Source organism: Dermacentor variabilis, chromosome 6 (genome assembly GCF_050947875.1).
Source record: "Dermacentor variabilis isolate Ectoservices chromosome 6, ASM5094787v1, whole genome shotgun sequence".
NCBI classification, from domain to species: domain Eukaryota; kingdom Metazoa; phylum Arthropoda; class Arachnida; order Ixodida; family Ixodidae; genus Dermacentor; species Dermacentor variabilis.
In genome coordinates this window covers 218,107-238,267 of record NC_134573.1, presented here as the reverse complement: position 1 = coordinate 238,267, position 20,161 = coordinate 218,107, and the positions used below count along the sequence as shown (strand labels likewise).

At 45.9% G+C, this 20,161-nt stretch overlaps 1 protein-coding gene across 5 annotated transcripts in view; it reads right to left on the bottom strand.

Annotated features, from left to right (window-relative positions):
* Positions 1 to 20,161, bottom strand: part of LOC142584565 (guanine nucleotide-binding protein G(i) subunit alpha-like) — a 146,360-nt gene that overhangs the window by 80,185 nt on the left and 46,014 nt on the right. For all 5 annotated transcript variants that reach the window (XM_075694670.1, XM_075694668.1, XM_075694669.1 and 2 more), the window contains exon 4: positions 13,955 to 14,118. In XM_075694670.1, coding sequence (XP_075550785.1) covers positions 13,955 to 14,118 — 164 coding nt within the window. The remainder of the gene's footprint in view (positions 1 to 13,954; positions 14,119 to 20,161) is intronic.

Here is a 20,161-nt window from a genome sequence, read left to right as displayed (position 1 = left end):
GTTGACACTGTTGCCGGGACAAACAAGATAGTTCAGCACAATGCGTTGGCAGGCTAGTTGGTGTGAATCCATGAATACTTTGTTAAGCGCAAAAAGACAGACACAAGAAAGACGACAGGACAAGCGCCTTGTCCTGTCGTCTTTCTTGTGTCTGTCTTTTTGCGCTTAACAAAGTATTCATGGACAAACAAGATGCTGGCTACATCTGCTGAGCATGCATATGCTGAAAACTTGCAGCGGTTGCTCAGAGGGCATCACCGTAGTGACACTAGCCTAACAGACTACCTTCCTGGAGGCTACTAATGCAATAGCACTTCTATATATTCAAAAATTTTGTGGTGTTTTTTTATAAAAATAAGCTCACTTTGTTTTTCAAGTTCTCTCATAATCTCATTTTTGGCGTTTTTTAAACTTGCCGAAGCACTACCTCGGTCTTCAGGGCTCGTAGAACCATATTTTTAACGACGCCATGTAGCCACATGTTTCACTACATGTTTAGCTACAATTTTGCTTTTGTAAATTTTAAAATCCGGCTACTAATTGGACCACATCGCTGCCATGTATGGAGATCCAACTTCAAATTGCTGTAAAATTGGTAATACCTGCAATATAAAAAAGTTGTCCTACAGTTGTGTTGGTTACACTTTGTAGTTTATAAACATTCTGGCTGATACACTTCTTACAACTGTTCAGATAAACAATAGATGATTAATTTTAATTATATCTGGAGCCACTCAGTCAACTTAAAAAGTAATTATACTTTTGAAATCAACTTGAAAAACTGAGGGTGATAATTTTTTTAAATTTATTCAAAAAAATTTTTTTTTAAACCCCTCTTCCCCCCTTGGGAGACACGGCTCTGAGGCAAAAAAAATCGAGGAAAGATCGACTTTTTTAAAATGACATTTTCAATGCCTACAGCTACTACTCCTTTAATTCACCAAGTTTCCCATCTCGCGGAATATTATTCTGCCTGCAAAATCAATTTATAACATCACTGTGAGCTGAATCCTGTGCAAAAACAACCCCTTTTATCAACTCACACGCGCCACGCGCATGAGGTATCACGCAAGAAGAAAGAAGACGATGGTTCGAGGTCAGTTTTAGAACGCGACTGCCAGGGATTTCTTCACGCCCGCAATGAATTTTAGTTGTGGGCACAGGTTTGCCCTTAATAAATACCGTTGTTTTGTTAACCTGTATTCCTCAACATCATTACATTTCTAGTGGAGGTGCGGTGTATGAGTCGAAGCCCCACGAACGAAAGTCAACGAAGCCCAAACCACCAGCAAGTTCATCCCATGGAAGTGACACCTGTGCACCAGCGGCCCAGCTGCAGTCTTCGAGATGACTAGCCCGAATTCGGCCCTCTCGTCTTCACGCCAAGGGAAACTCTGACAATGGACACCGCCACAATGACTAGCCAGCTAACACCGGCACAGCTGGTCGTAAGCCAACCTCGCAAGCCGCCAACATTCCACGGCGATTAGTTCGAAAACGTGGAAAACTGGTTGGAACTGTTCGAGAGAGTGGCGAGCTTTAATGAATGGAATGAGAGACAGAAGCTCCATAACGTATATTTCGCTTTGGAGGACTCGCAAAAGCGTGGTATGAAAACCACGAACCCTCTTTGTCCTATTGGGAGGAATTTCGACGACAACTGCTAGCAACATACGCCAGCACGGATCGTAAGGAAAAGGCGGAAATTGCGATTCAAGCTAGGAACCAGCTCAAACGAGAACGCGGCGATGTACATCGAGGACATGTCCCGCCTGTTCAAGCGTGCTGATCCAAACATGAGTGAAGATAAGAAGCTGCACCATCTGATGCGTAAAGCAAAGTAAAGCAAGAACTCTTCGTAGTTCTCGTCCGCAACCCACCGCACACGGTCGCCGAGTTCAGTTCAGATACGAAGCAATGACCATCGAAAAGAAGCTGGAACAGCGGGCTCGGCAATACAACTGCGAGGCAAGCTGTGCACTTGCCCATGTCTTCTTGACAGGCATGCCGAACTATCTTGAAGCCCTGCAGGAGCTCATCAGTGATCAGGGAAGAGCTTAAGTTGCAGACACCTCAGACTCCAACAGCACTATCTATCATCGACGTTGTCCGGGACGAACTGGGGCAGGTCATACAGGATCCAGAGCGGCGCACCCCAAGAAACGCCGACGTACTCAAGCAACCTGCAGTACACAATAGTGAAGCAGTTGCGACGACCGTTCCTTGACGACTGTTCCCTAGCCGCTGACTGTAGACAGTGCACCTTGTCTGCTGGAACCACCAGCTGCCTATCTGCCTCCAGCACATAGTGCACCTCGTTTTGTGGAACAAAGGCCCCGGAAAAGTTATGCCTGGCGTGACCACAAGCGCAGGCCCCTGTTTTCATTGTGGAGAAGCGGGTCACCTGTATAGGTTCTGCCCGTACCGTCACGCTGGATTAAGGGGTTTTTCCCTTAAGGTGGGAGGTGGGGCTCAGAGCTAACTTTTTTGTTCTTTGATCTAGAGCCACGAAATTAGGCAGCCACACTTAAAAGTGTCTGAAATAAAGAAATATGCAGTTTCATTAGGATACCTTAACTAGTTTTCAAGTTACAGAATGTTACATGTGTTTTGCTTGTGGAAAACCTGGCACTGTAACGAAACATGCCAGGGAGCTGCCTCTAGCTTTAATGTTTGCCCAAAAGAGCACTACAGGGTACAACAGTCCCAAAAATTCTTAAACTGCTTGACGTGTCAGAAGCGTCAAAGGCACAAGGCTCCATCCGTAAAACCGGCAGGCCTCCTCCAGCCAATAGAGCCACCAAAAGCTGCATTCCAACAAGTCGGTATGGACCTCCTTGGAACCTTCCCAACATCATCTTTGACTATCTGACCCATTATGCAGAAACTGATTCCCTGTACAGTGAAACGGCTGTAGAAGTTGTAAAATTCTTTGTCAACAATATCGTGCTCAGGCATGGTTCTCCCACAGTTGTTATTACTGATCATGGAACAGCCTTTAATGTGGACCTAATGAAATGCTCGTTGCAAATGACCCATACTGATCACAGGAGAACTACGGCTTACCACCCTGAGACAAACGGTTTAAGGGGAGACGCGGGTCTTGAAAAAGTGCATTTTCGCTACGTTTATACATACAAGAATCCCTCCGCGAAATCTAGAACCTAAATTTAATCAGAAAATAATTTTTCAAAAACACTTATACAGGCCAGGGTGGCCGCGGAATTAGCAAAAAATTGCTTAAAATGTTCGAACTTCGCACCGTCGTCATTTGCGAACGCAGTGGCTGGTGGGCGCCATTTTGAGCTTGTTTGGAAGCTGCTTTCATTGTGCGTATTTTGTGCCGGTTCAAAATGGCTTAGGTGAGGAGGAACCGACACTATCGCGTCATTTCTGAAGGATGCGCCCGTGTAGCTGATTGGCCAAAGCACGTACGCCCCCCGCGCGCTTCGCTCCTATTGGTGTGGCACCATTTGGGTGTCGATTCTCATGTGCCCGACAAGGCTGGTCGCTCTCGTGTGCGCCTGTGCGCTGCGTGTTTCTCTCTGTGGTTTTATTGCGCCGCTGTGAACGTTTGTTCAGCAGTTCGCTTCTCGACAACATTCGATAAGGTGTCTTTTTCGCCGCCCGAATGGCTGGAGGAAATCGTCGTCTGAAGACTACTATGCGTCAAGTGTTTGGCAAGGCACGAAGGTGGCTGTGGAATGCGTGACATAATAAGGATAGGCCTGTCATGCACCCGGAGTTGCCGGTTGCTGGTCTGCCTGAAGATTCTGCCAGATCGAGTTCCAAGCTGCAACTCGGTACATCTAGCACCCACACTTTATCCACCCACGCCTCGCGCGTTGGCCCGACCGTGTAGATACCATTTTCTTCACGACCGAAGAAAGTAGCAAACGCTCAGCGATCGCCGATAAGGCGAAAACGCGCCTGGCGTTGGAGTCCACTACGGAGCGAAAGTTTGAGCTGGGGGGTGTTGACACGAAAGAGGACGTCAATGACAGTTGAATGGAATTTGCGATCGCGGTTTCATCCGTGGTACAAGACTTTTTTGGACTTATGCCGTGTCTCGTGTGCGGCAAGAAAACGCTGATGCTTTCGAAGGACCCCGCCAAGGAGTACGGGCTCTGTGCCAAGCTTGTGCTGGAGTGCTCCACATGTGGCATGCACGAAAGGATCGCCGGAGGCTTCACATGTCCAACAAGGATCACAGAAACAGAAATGCTTTGACAAACAAGCTTGCAAAGAGGCACAAGCCAGCAACAAACTCTGCCTGCAGTCCTGGGCTTCTATAGGTCTAAGTGTGAACTGTGCTGAATGCACAATTGTGTGAGCATGCAAGAGATATAAGATTTTCTAATTTGAATTCTGGGATCTGATGTTCCAAAACCATGATACGATTCTGGATAAATTTTGACCATTTGGAAAGCACAACAACACAAGCACATGAACTTTTTTGGATTTCGGCTCCACTGAAATGTGACGACCACCACTGGGATTTGATCCAGATTTTTTGTTGTAGCCATAAACTTTGTGGAAAGGACATATTTTGTTGTGGCCATGAACTCTGTGCAATTTTATTTGCATAGGGATGCCATTGGTGTGCCTTCTGCTCAACAAAGAACTAAAATAGAATTGTGACGCTCATGGTGCTAGCTTTTTGGCATTGCTTTCAATGAGCATGCATGATGTCGCAACCAATATCTCAGTGTTATTTTTGCACAATGGCCATATATATGTCATGAGCTTGTTGCTGAAAGACAGGGCTACATAGTGACGCAATCTATATTGCCATATTGTTAGGACATTCAAAGTTACAGTGAAACGAAAGTTCAAATTTGTTTTTCTCGGCGTAATTTTTTTGGAAACCACACTGCCTTACGGGGGTCTTCATATGTTCTTTCCAAGTACCAGCAAAATGTTTGGTATTAATACATTTGTGTCGAATGGGTCTAGCTGGTGATGCCATTTTATTTCTAAAGTTGTCGGCTAAATTTTAATTGACACTAAATACAAATGAAAATTAGCAAAAATATTGCAATTATGTTTACATCAGTTTTTTTTTTTGCATTATAAGTGCACTGAGAACAATAAAAATAGCATCACCGGCTAGAGCTACTCTCTGGCGTTCTGGCTGTATACTTTGTTTTTGATTTTGACAAAGGGGGGAGGCTACACTTGAAACACTACTTTTTTATTTGTGGACAGATCTGAACAAAATTTTCACACTTGGTGTATTTCAATAGGCAGATTCTAAAAATATAATTAATTTTGCCATAGGATAAGTAGTTTCTGATGTACTCTAAAAGCATTGTATAAGCTGGGTCCTTTGTTCGGAGGAAAATTAGCATCTAAATGGAAAACCCTAACACAGTAATTGAGTATAAAGGCTATCTAGAATGTTCAAGGAGTGTCATAAGGTATTAATCAATGTTCTAGGCTAATCTGAGCAAGAGTTAGAGCTCATCAAGGTTGTGAGAAAAATGCCATCTTGACTTGTCAAGCAGGTGACCCATTTCAAAAACTTTTTGAGAAGAGTACTGCTTTGAAAAGGTGCATATTGCTTACTGCATACATTTCTCTTTCTGGCAAAAAAAAAAAATATGCCGATAGCTGAAATAGGACAGAAGCTATTTTACCTCCAAATTGGAAGTCTGTCAGAATTGTTGTTTTGAGAAATCAAGGAAAAACATTCTGCAACATCTTTATTCAGAACATACCAATAAAATCTCAAGGAAATTCACCAGGGGCATAAACTGGATGCATCCTACCTTTATGCCGCTTTTTGGCCAGCTTCCTTGCGCTCATAGAGGCTTCTTGCTGGAGTTAGCAATTCGATGGCCGTCTTTCTACTTTGCTCGCTGAGATGCAGTGCCAGGAATATTGATGTGAAGCTGCTGTAGAATTGCAGTGGATGCAAGCAGGTTCCCAGTGTTGAAGTGTAGGACAGCTTCCCCAACAGCAGCTTGCACGGCAAAGAGAGATGCATGCTGTTCCTTTGAGACTCCAAATCACCGAGTGAAGGCTCTCATTCGAATTCTGTGTCTTACCTCGCTGTTATCTCTGAAGCAGGGTTTTTTCAGTTAGCCGCGTATATACAGGCAGCATTGCTTCTGCCACATGTTCTGGCAAGTTGTAGTGGTGCCTAGGTTCAGGCTCTATACCCGCCGTGGTTGCTCAGTGGCTATGGTGTTGGGCTGCTGAGCACGAGGTCGCGGGATCGAATCCCGGCCACGGCGGCCGCATTTCGATGGGGGCGAAATGCGAAAACACCCGTGTGCTTAGATTTAGGTGCACGTTAAAGAACCCCAGGTGGTCAAAATTTCCGGAGTCCTCCACTACGGCGTGCATCATAATCAGAAAGTGGTTTGGGCACGGAAAACCCCAAATATTATTATTATTAGGTTCAGGCTCTCCCTTTGCTCTCGCAGCATTGTGACGACAGAACATTGTCAGAACATTGCTGAGAGCCCGTACTCCTTGGCGGGGTCCTTGAAAGCATCACTTTCTAGTCACACCCGGGACAGAGCATGAGTCCAAGGAACTCTTGTACAACGGATAAATCCACGATTGCAAATTCAGTTCCGCTGTCGTTGACGTCCTCTCTCGTGTCGACACCCAGCAGCTTGAACTTCATTCCATTGCAGACTGCGAAGCCAGGCACGTTTTCCGGCGATCACTGCACGCTCGCTACTTTCTTCAGTCGTGAAGGAAACGGTGCCTGCATGATCTGTGCCAACACGCGTGGCATGGGCGACAAAGTGTTGATGCTAGACGTGCCGGTTTGCAGCTCAGAACTCGATCCGGTAGAATGTCCAGGCAGACCAGCAACTCCGCGAGTATGACAGGCCTAGCCGCCTTCCGTCGCGCAATCCACAGCCACTTGACGTGTATTAGCCTTGAGACGACGATATTTTCCAGCCATCCGCGCAGCGAAATGAGCACCTTATCAAACGTCGCGAAACGTAGACAGTGGCGCGATGAAACCAGAGATAAACAAGCGTAGCGAAACACGAGAGCGGTCGAGCGCGCATCAAAGAGCGCCAGACCAATAGGAGCGAGGCGCGCTTTGGCCAATTGGCGGCACGGACGCATCCTTCAAAAATGACGCGATAGCGTCCGTTTCCCTTCACCGACGCCATTTTGAACTGGCGCAATATGTGCACAAAAAAAAAAAAGATCTTCAAAACAAGCGCAAAGGAGGCGGCCATCGGCCGCCGCATTCGCAAATGGCGACGGCGAAGTTTGAACATTTTTGACCAAATTTTGCTGATTTCACGTTCACCCTGGCCCCTTTAAGCGCGATTTTTTATGATTTTCCAATTAAATTTCGCTTCTAGATTTCACGGAGGGATTCTTGAATGTAGAAACATAGCGAAAATGCACTTTTCCGAAAATCGACCTTGCGATTTCTTGCTGTTTCAAGACCCGCGTCCCCCCTTAAGTTTTTGAAAAGTCCCGTAGGAAATTGACTGAATTTCTGTATTAAAGGGCCCTTGAAACGGTTCGGACAAATTTTGTAGACGCGTAGGGTACAGCTTAAGTAGAACATTCGCACCATAATTTAAGTGAAGCGTTACATATTAATGGAGCTACAAGCGATTACAAGTTACCCTCCTCCCTAGCCATGCTTTTCTTCAACTCGTTCACCGAGCGATCGGCGCTAAGCTACGCCTTCACTGGTTTTGCGTCACGGTGCGACGTCACATCGTCCACTTCTGGTTGTTTTGGAGCCCGCCCGCGAGAAACGTCTCCGCTAGCGGCTTGGCCGTCAACCCCAAGCGAGAGCTATCAAAGCAGCGTGCGTTGCAAGCATTCTGTCGTAGCACCAAACGTGTCTGGTATTTCGGTAATCACACACTAGCAGAACGTTTCGACGGAACGGTGGAGGCATAAACTCAAGCTGATGAAGGAACTTTAGCATAGATGTACGTGAGCTGCCTGATCGGTCTCCACGGTCCAGCCACCCGTTGGCGCAGAGCTTAAGGGGGGACGTGGTGATTAGAAGTTATCATTACTTATTTATGAACCAAACTTGATAAAAATTGGCATGCTTATATAGTTGCTTATCCTGATTCTAAAAACGCAGTTATTTTTTCTGTAGGTTCATTATTTTGTTACATAACTAAGAAAACAATGTCTTTTACAATGTCTTTTGTTCTTACTACAATAGACAAATAACCGCTGCACAAAAATAGACAAATGACACATGGACCAACAGCAGAAAGCACAAGCTTCCCAACATAGGAAGAACTTTTATGATTGGGTCAATATTTCTTACTTTATAGTGCACTGAACTCCATTGTTTTGAACATAGCCATGCATTAGTCACACAAAAGACAAATTTAAAAAACTTTAAACAAAGGAACTTGAAAAACTGCTTCCTATGTTGGGTGCTCCAAACATCTAGCTTCATACTACAAAAAAAATTAATATTATATCTATGATAGTTACGGATATGTCACAGTAAATGTCTTGCTGGGCGTGCAAAATTAGTATTTTAAGAAAATCAAAAAAACAAACAAATGTCACATTTAATTGTGAAGAGTCACAAATGTGTGCACATACACATTCCCAAAACATTAGTAGGCTCCTGGGGCATAGTCAGTTTGGGCATTAGTACCTCTGTGGCGCTTTTTGAATAAGTACTGCACATTTTCTGCCAATGCACGCTTGTGTTCAGATGCAACTGATCGGCGCCGGTCTTTTTCCTCCATGCGCTGCATACACTTTTGGCCAGAGTTCATCGAGAGTTCTTGCAAAATGCTTGCCGAGGTTCTTCTGCAGCCAGCATTGAATTTCATTACTGCTTCCGCCACTGCAGCCTCAATGCTGAAAAGTGATGTGTGCCGCTCCTTCGGTGCGAGCGCCCGAATGTGCTTAGTCACGCAGTTCAAGGTGCCAACGCGTGAAGTACCTAGCCGCGCAGTCCGAGGTGCCGACGCACGAAATACCTAGTTGTGGGCTCGAGGAGTCGACACTCGAAGCGCTTATTCAGGCAGTCCGACGTGCCGACATGTGAAATTCCTAGCCGCGGGTTTGAGGAGTCGACACTCAATGCGCTTATTCATGCAGTCGGCGCCGATGCACGAAATGCTTAGGTGAGGGTACGAGAAGTCCGCGCGCGATGTGCATGGTCTCCAAGTCGGAGACTCCCTATGAGCGAAATGTTTAGCCGCGTGCCCGAGGAATGCGTGTGCGATGTGCTATGTGACGAATTCCGAAACACCAAGTGCTTACAAGGCCTAGCCGCATGTCCGAGGATTCCGTGCGTGAATTTTGGTTGCGAAGTCTGCGTCGCCGATGCTCGGAATGCTTAGCCGCGAGTCTGAAACGTGCACAAGCGTAGGGATTGGCCACGGTACTGCGATGTCTGCGTAGCGCCCGTTTTGACACGTCGAGACTACGGCGAGTGAAGATGTCCAGACTCGCGAGGTGCAAAGAGCCGAGCAGCGATGCGAGTGCCGGGCCAATGGCGAACCGCGCTGGAGTCACGTGGCGGGCGCGGCCAATCTCAGGCTCCGGCACGACCTTCAATCATTTGCTTTTTGTGAGCTTATATTTCTGTATGGAGAAGATTGCTGAACCGCAAATTTGAAGAGGGAGAAATGCGCTTTCCAACGAGACCAAGATGGTGGCGCTCGGTAGCGCCATTCAGGAGATACTGCGGCTTGAAAAACACTGTTCTTTCTTTATTTCCGTGACATTTTTCGCCACCTTGGCTGATAAAACGAATTTTTTTAGAGCACTTCTAAGTGGTTTACAGTGATGATAATTGGATAACAGATAGAAAAAGGGTTATAGAAACTGAAAATGTGATTTTCTAAAAATCGATTTTTTGGCAATTTTTCGCGATGCGAAAGCCGTGTCCCCCCTTAACCAGCCAAAGAAGGAGCTAATATCACTCTAACCAAGTGTAAAACGTTTTAAACATTTACAAAAATGTGTTAACAATCACACTCCTGCGAAAAATTTACACCAGCAGCAAAGAAGAATATATTTTGTTACTGCTACTGTGTGGTTCAGCTCTATGCCACCAGGTGGCTGCACCGTGCAGACCATTTACATTTGCGCTTCTGTTCATCCCCTGAAATGACAGGCAAGGGGACACGGCCAGGCCCTGTGCCCTTGTGCTTGCGGTTACCCTAATACCGGACTCGCGAAACGCTATTGCATTAGTGACGACTGCAATCGCGCAAATCCTGGCGCCCATCGGATAGCGGCGGTCCAATGCGCTGCAGCCAGTCCACTTGTCTACTGGCTTGCAGAGGGACACAATGTCGCAGCTTGACATATTGCCAGTCGCTACCTTTGCAGTCCACAAGGCAACAAAGTCGAATCATAGTGCTCGCGAAAGGACTGAGACAGACTCTGACCGCGGAGCTCTAGTCAAAATGGAGTACGTTGTAACACAAGCAGACACTAGCTGTGTGCCGGAAGTGCTTAATTGTACTGAAAAATTGTTCTTGTGCATTCTCTTTATGTTACTTTCTTTTTATAAAAACAAATGAACATTACAACTATTATGAAGATCATTTGTTTACCATAAAGTTGGAAAAATTATCGATCACGTGCTCTGGTCAGCCAATCGGATAGCTCACCCCACTGACGTCATATGGGTGATTTCTGCCATATGGGTAGGGGCGGCTTAAAATTCCGACGAGCAGTGTGCTGCGATCGGCAGTGATGTGAATTTTTAAAACCTTCTAATAAATTACGCACTTTACGTGGAGCACTTAGATGTGTCAATTAATGATCAGAAGGACCTAGTCTAACGACTCAGTACGTTTGTAGGAAATCGTAAAAATCATTTCAGGGTCCCTTTAAAAACTTTGCATCATTTGTTCTAATGCAGATGTACAAAATCTAATTAGATATTTGCAATCAGCAGAAAAATACTGAATGCTATTAACTATCATCCAGTTCAGACTAAAATTAACAAAGTTGGTTTTGGAACCCACGTCTCCCCTTAACTGAACACCTCAACAGAACACTGGCTGACGTGCTTTCAATGTAAGTCGATGTTCAGCATAGGCTGTGGGACAAAATTTTTCCACACATCACCTTCACATATAATATGGCCGTTTAAGAAACAACACGAGTCCCCGTTTGAACTTATATTCGGCCAAGCAGTAACCACAACTTCGGATGCTGTGTTGCCGTTAACAATAACTCATCTTACCTAGATGATTTCTTGCAAAGAGCCGAAAAGGCACGACAGATGACAAGGTACCGAATACGCCACCAACAATGCATCGACTCCAGCTGGTACAACCAGCGATGTAGTGAAGCTCATTATCAGCCCGGTGACAAGGTGTGGGTATAGACCCCGGTGCGACGCCGTGGACTGACTGAAAAGTTTCTCTGCCAATACTTCGGCCCTTGCAAAATACTTCGCTGTAGAAGCAACATCACTTACGAAGTACATGAGAGCTCAAGACAGCACAACTCCACGGAAGCTGCACATGTTGTCCGCATGAAGCCCTACCACGAGAGGTCATGAAAAAAAAAGCACAAAAAAAAGTGAGAGCCCACAGGAACCCCTACTTCCTGTTCACGCATCAGGCCAATGAGGTAAGGAGGGGGATAATGCTGCAACAACTTGTGTGCCCTACGTATTGGACACTGTGCACGCCGCACCGTGGCGTTGTTCAGCAACAACAGGCAGTGATCTTCGTGGCACGGGTAGCCGGTTGGACCCGGCTCGCATGCGCCACGCGCACGAGGTATCACGCGAGAAGAAAGAAGACTCGAGGCCAGTTTTAGAATGCAACTGCCAGGGATTTCTAGTTGTGGGCACAGGTTCGCCCTTAATAAATATCGTTTTGTTAACCTGTGTTCCTCAACATTGTTACAATATCAACTAGCACTAGGAGAGAGCAAAGTAAGGCTACCCTGCATTAAAGCGCCTACATCCACGCGCCACCGCCGCTTTCTTAAGTAGCGACAACCTTTGTTGTGCGCCGCCTTTTTCCCTCACACCAAATCCAGTTCCGGTATTTCCGGTTCCGGCATTTCCGGTTCCGGTGTTTCCGCTTCCTGGAGTTGCGCTGCGGGAATTTCTGCGTTGACTGCTGTTGGACGATGGTGAGACGCCCGCGCGTGCTTAGCAGAGCTGTGGCAGTCACCGTAAGAAGAATGCAAAGGGGACAAGCTGTGTATTCCGCTGAAGTAGTAGTTCGCGGTCGCTGTTTTCCAAATGCACGAAAAATGGCAGTGGTCTCCAAGCGCCTAGGCACTACATTCCTCTGTATGTTGTCGCTCGTGCCACAAACCGTCGCAGGTTGACGCGAAGCAGTGAACACGAGCAGATCGCTGGTTACAGTAGGCGGTGGTTCTTGGATGGAATCGCATTCACAGTTTCAACCGCAGCTCGTGCAATTAAAGCCTTTCAGCGACGCAAAAGTAAACAACGCTAAAGAACAAAGCGTTACTTCCACTCCGAACAGGGAGCTGCAGCTACGTAAGTTCCGCTTGCCACCGGAAGCTAAGGGGGCGAGTGGGAGAGGGCGTGGAGGAGGAGGGCAGGTTGGCGGTACTTAAAGGGACACTAAAGGTTACTATTAAGTCAACGTGGACTGTTGAAATGCCATCACAGAAACGTCGAAACGCTTGTTTCGTGCCAAGGAGAGACTTATTTTAAGAGAAAATGCGTTCTGAAGCGTCCGCGTACCTCTAGCGCAGTTCAAATCGCCCGCCCTCCGATCGAGGAGTACTGACATCATGGTCTCATAGTGACGTTGCGCCATCGGTGAGTAGAACGGCGTCCGCAGACGGCGTTACGGCTTTTCTGCGCAAAACGCGAACGCGTGGCCAGAAACAGAGCCAAGACAGAGCCGACAGCAGAGCGAAAGCGAGAGTATGGTGGCTAGCGGAAGGAGAAACGAATTACGTCCCACATTACGTCCCACGGCACACAGAGAGTCCGTTTTCGTTAAACTATAGGCTGCGGCGAGCTCGCAGCGTGGTCGGCGTGGTCTATGAGAAGCGACGAGCCTTTTCGCACTCGCAACAGGGCATAAAAATGTGCGAATCGACGCAAAACTCGGCCTAGAAACGTGCTTCGCCACAGCCAGGGCTCCATACGACCCAAGCTGGCACGACCCAGATGTCGTTTCCCGCACCGCCACCAGGCGCCGCTACTATACCTCAAACTCCAGCGCAAGACGCCCATAAGCTGGTACTTCATTCTATGACACTAACTTCGACGCTCGTCGCAATGGACCCTGACACCGACAGATTGGCTCGCGATGGTGGGCTCAACTTCAGCGATTTGAGCACCGACGAGCGCGACCTGCTGCTGAGGGCTCGCACTGCCGGCGTCGTTGCGTACTACGACGGCGGCCTCGACACCGGCTCTTCGGAGCGGGAAAGCAACGAGGGCTTCCCACGACATCACATGGACGTGGCATTCTCGCTGCTTGTTCCAAATGAAAGTTTCGCGAGCCAGCAGAACCCTCACAGCACGACGCGATAACGAAACTACTGAAACTCCAAAGCGTGCGCGGCGCAGAGTCGAGCGCGCAGACTCGAGCGAAAACGAAACCTTTCGAACACCCATATTACTGAAGGGCAACGTCAAAATGTTATTTTTTCTTAGAATCGAATAGACGTAGACAAATAGCATTTTTTTCCGTCTTATAATCGAATGAAATGATATTTTTAATACGAGTAGTTGAGTATTAGTAACACAAATTATGAGGAGTCCTTTCGTCATCGGGTTAGTACCGGAATGTCGCTGGGGGGTCTCAAATCGTGTTATGCATTTACCTCAATTTCTCGGTTACTAAAGCTCTGTTCGCGATTATATTGACGTCTTAGACGTTCTAGAACATTGCTCTACCACTTTAACTTGAGTTTCTGGCAACCTTTAGTGTCCCTTTAACCTGGTCGGCGGAAATGTGTAAGCAGGGGCTTTACCCTGCATGAGAGAGGAAAGAAGTGCCACACTCACTATGAGGCCGAGTCATTGAGCTGGTACTCGCGCGAGCGGGCAAAACAGTGCTGGACCCCTGGGTCCTGCCAGAGGCGCTTCATCAGAGAGGCCAGCTCGGTTGTAATCTCGCACTCCTGCGACGATGTCGCTCCTGCCACCGTGAAGAACTGGCGGGCATCATCCTGCAGCCACACATATTGGTCGTGTTTTCAGTCACATTCCATCCTTCATGTGATAAGTGTGTGTCAGGACAAGGGTGCACATTTTCTAATTCCCTCTTTCTCTTCAAAACATATTGAGGTGAAATATGCACATTATGTTAAGTTAACCCAACACTCTAAACAATGCCAAGTTGGCACAATGATCAGCTAACCTGTAATGATACATCAAGAAAGTAAAAATATTGGTCTTGAGGGCACTTCTGGCATCCTCAGTGTTAAAAAAAAAATTCATCTTTAGAACTTAACGCAGAATTCAGACGAAGCTTAAATTATTTATACACATGTACAGTGTGCAGCAAGAAATTAATCTGCTGGCTCAACAGTGACAATGTATGTATATATATATATATCCTTGCTTGCATACTGTTCCACTGAATTATTATGTACAAATAGTTTATAAAATTGACTGATCGCGTTAAGTATGAAAGCAGGCACCAACAAGAAGAATGCATTGCCCCCGGCTAGATTATGTGATGTATATGCAACTGAAATGATGATTGACTTGACTGGAATGTGACATATACGCTACTTAGGTGATAACAGATTTGGTTGATTGGTTGTGTACCTTCACTGGCACTCTGTAATAATGAGGTAAGTTAGTAATGAGTTATCTGATTGAAAGAGTATCTGTTTAAGGATGTGCTTCTGTAATGAAGGTTATGCATTGGTGGCATCTTTGGCAGTTGCCAGCTTTTTTTCAAGCATGTCGCTTAACAGAGACAGGGAAGTTGCTAAATTGTGCTAAATTGTGCTGCAATGCTGCTAAAATTATCAGTAAGACTGTCTGGAGAATTAAACATAGGCAGTTCGGAACCCTAAAATACGCAAACATGGCGTAATGCACCTACCAAAATGTTTTACATTTGGTAGGTGTTCGTGCAGGTGAGGAATAAACATTAAAATAACAAGCAGGATGCAGAGGGATCCAGCTTTACTAATACATTTACAAAGCAATAAATGATGGCAGGGGAACTTTCTTGTTTACCTTCAGACTTTAAGGTTGCAAATAAAGGACAGTTCATGCAGCATGGATAAATCAATTTTCTTAGCACTACAGCGCACTTGGTCCAGTGTTGGCCACAAATTTTCAAGTGTTCAGTGCACTTGTGACAGGAACAAAATTCTGCGGCGCATGCTTGTTCATGTTGCCATCAACGCGATGACAATTATGTGACCTCATGGGGTCTCACCCGTGCTGCTGTTAGGTGGGCGTTGGCAGCGCAACACTTGCACCATCTCTCGCAATATACTGCTTAGCTATGCAGAGAAGCCGGATTACAGGAGACGCGAGAGCCATGCAAGGACAAAATCAGGGGACACGTGCGAGTCCCCGCAACCTTTGTACTGTTAAACACTGCTGGACTACCGTCCCTTGTTGCACTACTCGTACTACTATTCAGCTGCTGCAATCCATATGGCATCCCAAAATTCATTACAAATGATAAGTTACTTTACTGCTACACTTGCTAACGTCCAGCGTTCGAACAAATCTAGGGAAACTACAGCAACCACTTGAAAGAGTTGTTCGAATGGGTTTCGCAATTAAAAAACATTCATTTTGCAAGCACAATGTCGAAACTCTTGCGAACTGTCACATACGGCCTCCATCGAGTGCAGAGCACATTTGCTTCAGCAGGATTACACAGCCCAGGCGCCATAACATCTCGGCCGTCCACTTGCAGCTCTAGAATAACCAAGCGAGACCTATAAAGCAAACCCTTTAACTTTGAAATCAATAAAAAGGCCATAGCCTTTAACAATGGGCATGCAAATTTAATGCTGCTGTAATAGAGCCTCGATCCTTCCATCAGTGATCCCCTCACAACATCACACATGCCAATCTGTGAACCATAAAATTTTTAAAATTCTACTATAGCACAACGAATGGAAATAGGATGGGGGGGTGGCCTGAAGGAATAGGACGTGTATCTTTTGCTTACCACGAGCACACATCTTGAGAATTACAGTACAATCTCGGCAAATGCCACTTAAACAAAATTGCCACCTGGACGGAAAATCAGCTTCTAATTGCTAGGTTAAGTAGCTTTTCTAACGCAATAAATCTTTTGTTAACTGGAACAAAGGCTTTTGCAGCCCCCTGTAAATGGAAACAATGAGGCTGTTACCCTTCAAGAAGCAGAACTGGCAGTGCAAGTGCTAAAGGTCCTAATGGGATTGGCATTCTCAGGGTATTTGGTGCACTTTCCGGGGGCTGCCCGTCTGTCTCTAACCACTTTCTTGCCAACCTGGAATACTGGGCAGTCCGTGGTTGAACGAGTGTCACATCAGATTGCTGTGCCGAGGGGACAGGGTTCGAAACCAACTGTTGGACAAACCTGAGTCACCGAATGTGTGTACGCCTCAGTGGACCTCTCCCGAGGCCGACTTGGGACACTGGGTGTGTGCCACTGAATGCGGGCCGCTCTACCGTGACAACAGTGAATGTCTCCAATGCTTGGCGAAATCCAACCCGTGCCACGCAAAGGCAGCGTATCTAAGCGGTGCAGCACGTGCAGAGGAGCTCGGCTGCCCACGTGTTGCAGCGGGGGCCACACAGCGTGTGGTGCTGCACTGCTTCACTGCTAATTGCATTAACGTCGGCATCCATTGCAAGACTGGTTCTGCTGGATTTTTTTCGTCCAGAGAAGTAGAACGTGAAACTCTTGCAATGCCTGTCCTCTATGAAAAAAGTCATCCGAAAAACTGTTGCAAAGACTTGTTCCCAAAATAATTTACCCCCAGTTACTAATCAATATTTCAAGCATACGCGATTATTTGTGGATCTTGGAGCGTGACCAAGTTTAGCAAATAGAGCTACATTCTTGCTTTATAAGTCACCAACGCCTCCTCAAAGCCAAGAGTAGCAAGCCTAGTCAACTTAATCGTTGCTGATCACTTAACAACCACGACACAGGCAAGCCAAACCACTAAGCTGCCAAAGGTGCATTAGCGGTTTGCTGTGTGGCTGCACATCAAGCATTTCCCTCTGCGTGTTAAAAAGTGACATCGTCTTGGGTGACTTTTCTGGCTGCTGTTACGAATTTTAGACACTCAGATTCATCAAGAAGCTCCACAGAACTCCAGGCTTGGATGCAGCACAGATAAAGCCCCGGAAACTACTTGAAAAATGACTGCTGCAAAGAAATCCGATTATGATTTCGTTATTGGAACACGATTGGCATTAGTTGAGGTTGACAGGGGATGCAGATTTGGTGTGCACACTGACCAATCTAGTGACAGCATAAAGATGCTTGAAATACAGACGCACTGGATCACGTGCATGTGTAATAGCATGCACGTGCCACAACGCACTTGCCGAGTCTCTCTCTCTCTGTTCTGGCGAAGCTACCAATTATTCGAACTTTCAGGCAGTCTTTGTGGAGTGCAACTACATTCACTACATTATGCTTACAAGTGTTAAGAGGGTGATGACATGCCCACAGTGCAGCATTGCTACACATTTTTCTCAGTAAAGAAAAGTGCTGTTCAGTAGAAATTATTTCTCCAGTACCTTGAGGTATTGGTTAATTGACATTCTACTGTACACATGCCTTTTACTAAAGATGATTTAACTTTATACAAGGCACGCAACAGCACCAAACTCGGAAGAGCAGAGATTTACAAGCAACACATTGTTTTTAGACCACAGTCACTTTTTCAGCAGCATAGCAGTTGTAATTTCAAGTGCTTCAGCAATTTGGTTGCAAAACATTCGTTAAGCAAGAACCCCTCTGGCAACCTTTCACCACCAGACTTCCAACTGATGGTTTGGAGAACAAACTTTTTTGCAAACAGGAATTCAAATTTGCAAACAGGAAAGAATCCCAAATTTGTTAACTCCACAGAATAATCAGGAGAGCTGCCAAGTACGCAAAAACTTTTTTTTTAATGTTGTTTCGTAATGTGATTGGCCTAAGCCATTTTGAAGCACCTTTTGGAGCAGCTATAACCTCACTCTGAAGCAGGAAATCAACTTTTTGGAGCTGTTACTAGGCGCATTTTCACAAGCAAAAATTTAATGTAGCTAGAGCCACTGATGGAATCAAAGGACGGAGGCCTGCCACTCCAGCGAGTGGAATTCTTGAGGAAGACTTCCACACCGTAATGATTAAACCAAACTAGCGTTGTGGGCACTACTTGGAAAAAATACTGACACGGATTTGTAGTGGGGTGAAAAAAGCGGTATGCATATGAACATGTACACACCTTACTGCTAGCTCTCAACGTACTGTAATCAAATCTCAAGTTAAAGGGCCCCTCACCTGGCCACATAGAAGACTTATGTTATACGATGGATCGATCATTGGAAGTTATGAGCGTCCCCTTTGGAACGGGGCAGTGGGTTGCGCCACCAAGCTCTTGCTATTACACTGCCTAGGTTAAACAATTAAAAAAAAAAAAGCCCTATGAACTCCCACAACCAAATTTTCTGATCCCCTATTGCGAACTTTACTTTTGTACGTCTCCATCTTTTGTCGTTTCCCTACTTTTCTTCCATCAATCTTCCAATCGTGTCTTACTAATCTCTATTGTGGACATGTTTACTTTTCCACTGCTCTCGCTGAACCCAAGGGCCTCAAAGAGACCACCGGTGCCTAAATCGACCGCTGGGCTGACGTCGTCACATTCTAATAAAACATACTCCATCGTTTCCCAAGCTTTACCGCAGCAAGCACATGCTTCTTCCTTCTTATATCTCGCTTATAGGTGCGTGTTCTAAGGTATCCCGATCTCACTTCGAAAAGTAATGAGCTTCTCTTTGAGTTATCACAAATTGTTTCTCTCCCGATTCAGTTTTTTCCTCCATTGCCGCCACCCATGAGATTATTTCAGCCTCTCCGACTTTCCGCGTGACGTTCCTTGTTGTTGTGTTGCCCGCCCTACAGGCCGCATACTTGCTGGTAACCTTCCTGGTTCTTTTCCTCCACTGGGAATCAATGTTTTTCGTGTAAGATACCTCAACACTTTCACAGCCCATTTACTTTCTTCCATATTCCTCAGTCGTTCTTCATAATCAATTTTACTGCGAGCTTCCCGCACTTCAAAACTAGTCCAGCACATATCACCCTGCACAGCTTCATTTGTAGTTTTCCCGTGAGCACCCAATGCGAGACGTCCCACTGAACTTTGGTTCCCATCGAGTCCTGATTGTACCCCTGATTTCAAGCAAACAACCGCATTTCCAAGAGTAAGTCCTGGAACCATTACACCTTTCAACATACCCCATAGCACCTCGTACCTATTGTATCCCCATAACGCTCTGTGCTTCATTATGGCTCCATTTCTCTTCCCCTTCACTGTTAGTTTTTTTCCTGTGTTTCCACATATCTATTGCCTTCATTTATCCATATACCAAGGTATTTATATTCTTTTACCCGAGGCATTTCCTGGCCCTGTACTGCCACTGTTTTCATTGAATACCATAACACCTGATTTTCTAACACTAAATTTCAAACCTAAATTGTTGCCTTCCTGTCCACAAATATTAGCCAGACGTTGCAAATCACTTTGCTTGTGAGCTAGCAATGCAATGTCGTCCCCATAAAATGAACCTGGAAGCTGCTGCTCTACTACTGTACCCGCCTGTTTGTATGAGAGATTAAACCCAATATTACTTCGTTCTAGCGCCCTCTCCATCCTCACCATGTACATCATAAACAGCAATGGGGATAAAGGGCACACCTGCCTAGTCCCTTGTTGATATTAACTTTCTCCTCACTACTCATCCCTTTCCATTCACTACAAATGGTATTTTCTAGGTAAATCTCTCTCAAAAGCTGTTGACGATCGTCACCTAAGCCTTCCCCTTCCAGAGTAATCCACAATATGTTGCGGTCTATGTTGTCATAGGCTCCCGTAATGTCTAAAAAGGCCACATATAGCGGTCTGCTTTCTACTTTTGATATTTCAATACACTGAGTAAGGACAAATAAGTTATCATCCAAACGCCTACCTATTCTGAAGCCATTCTGAAGTTCTCCCAAAATGCCATAATTCTCTGCCC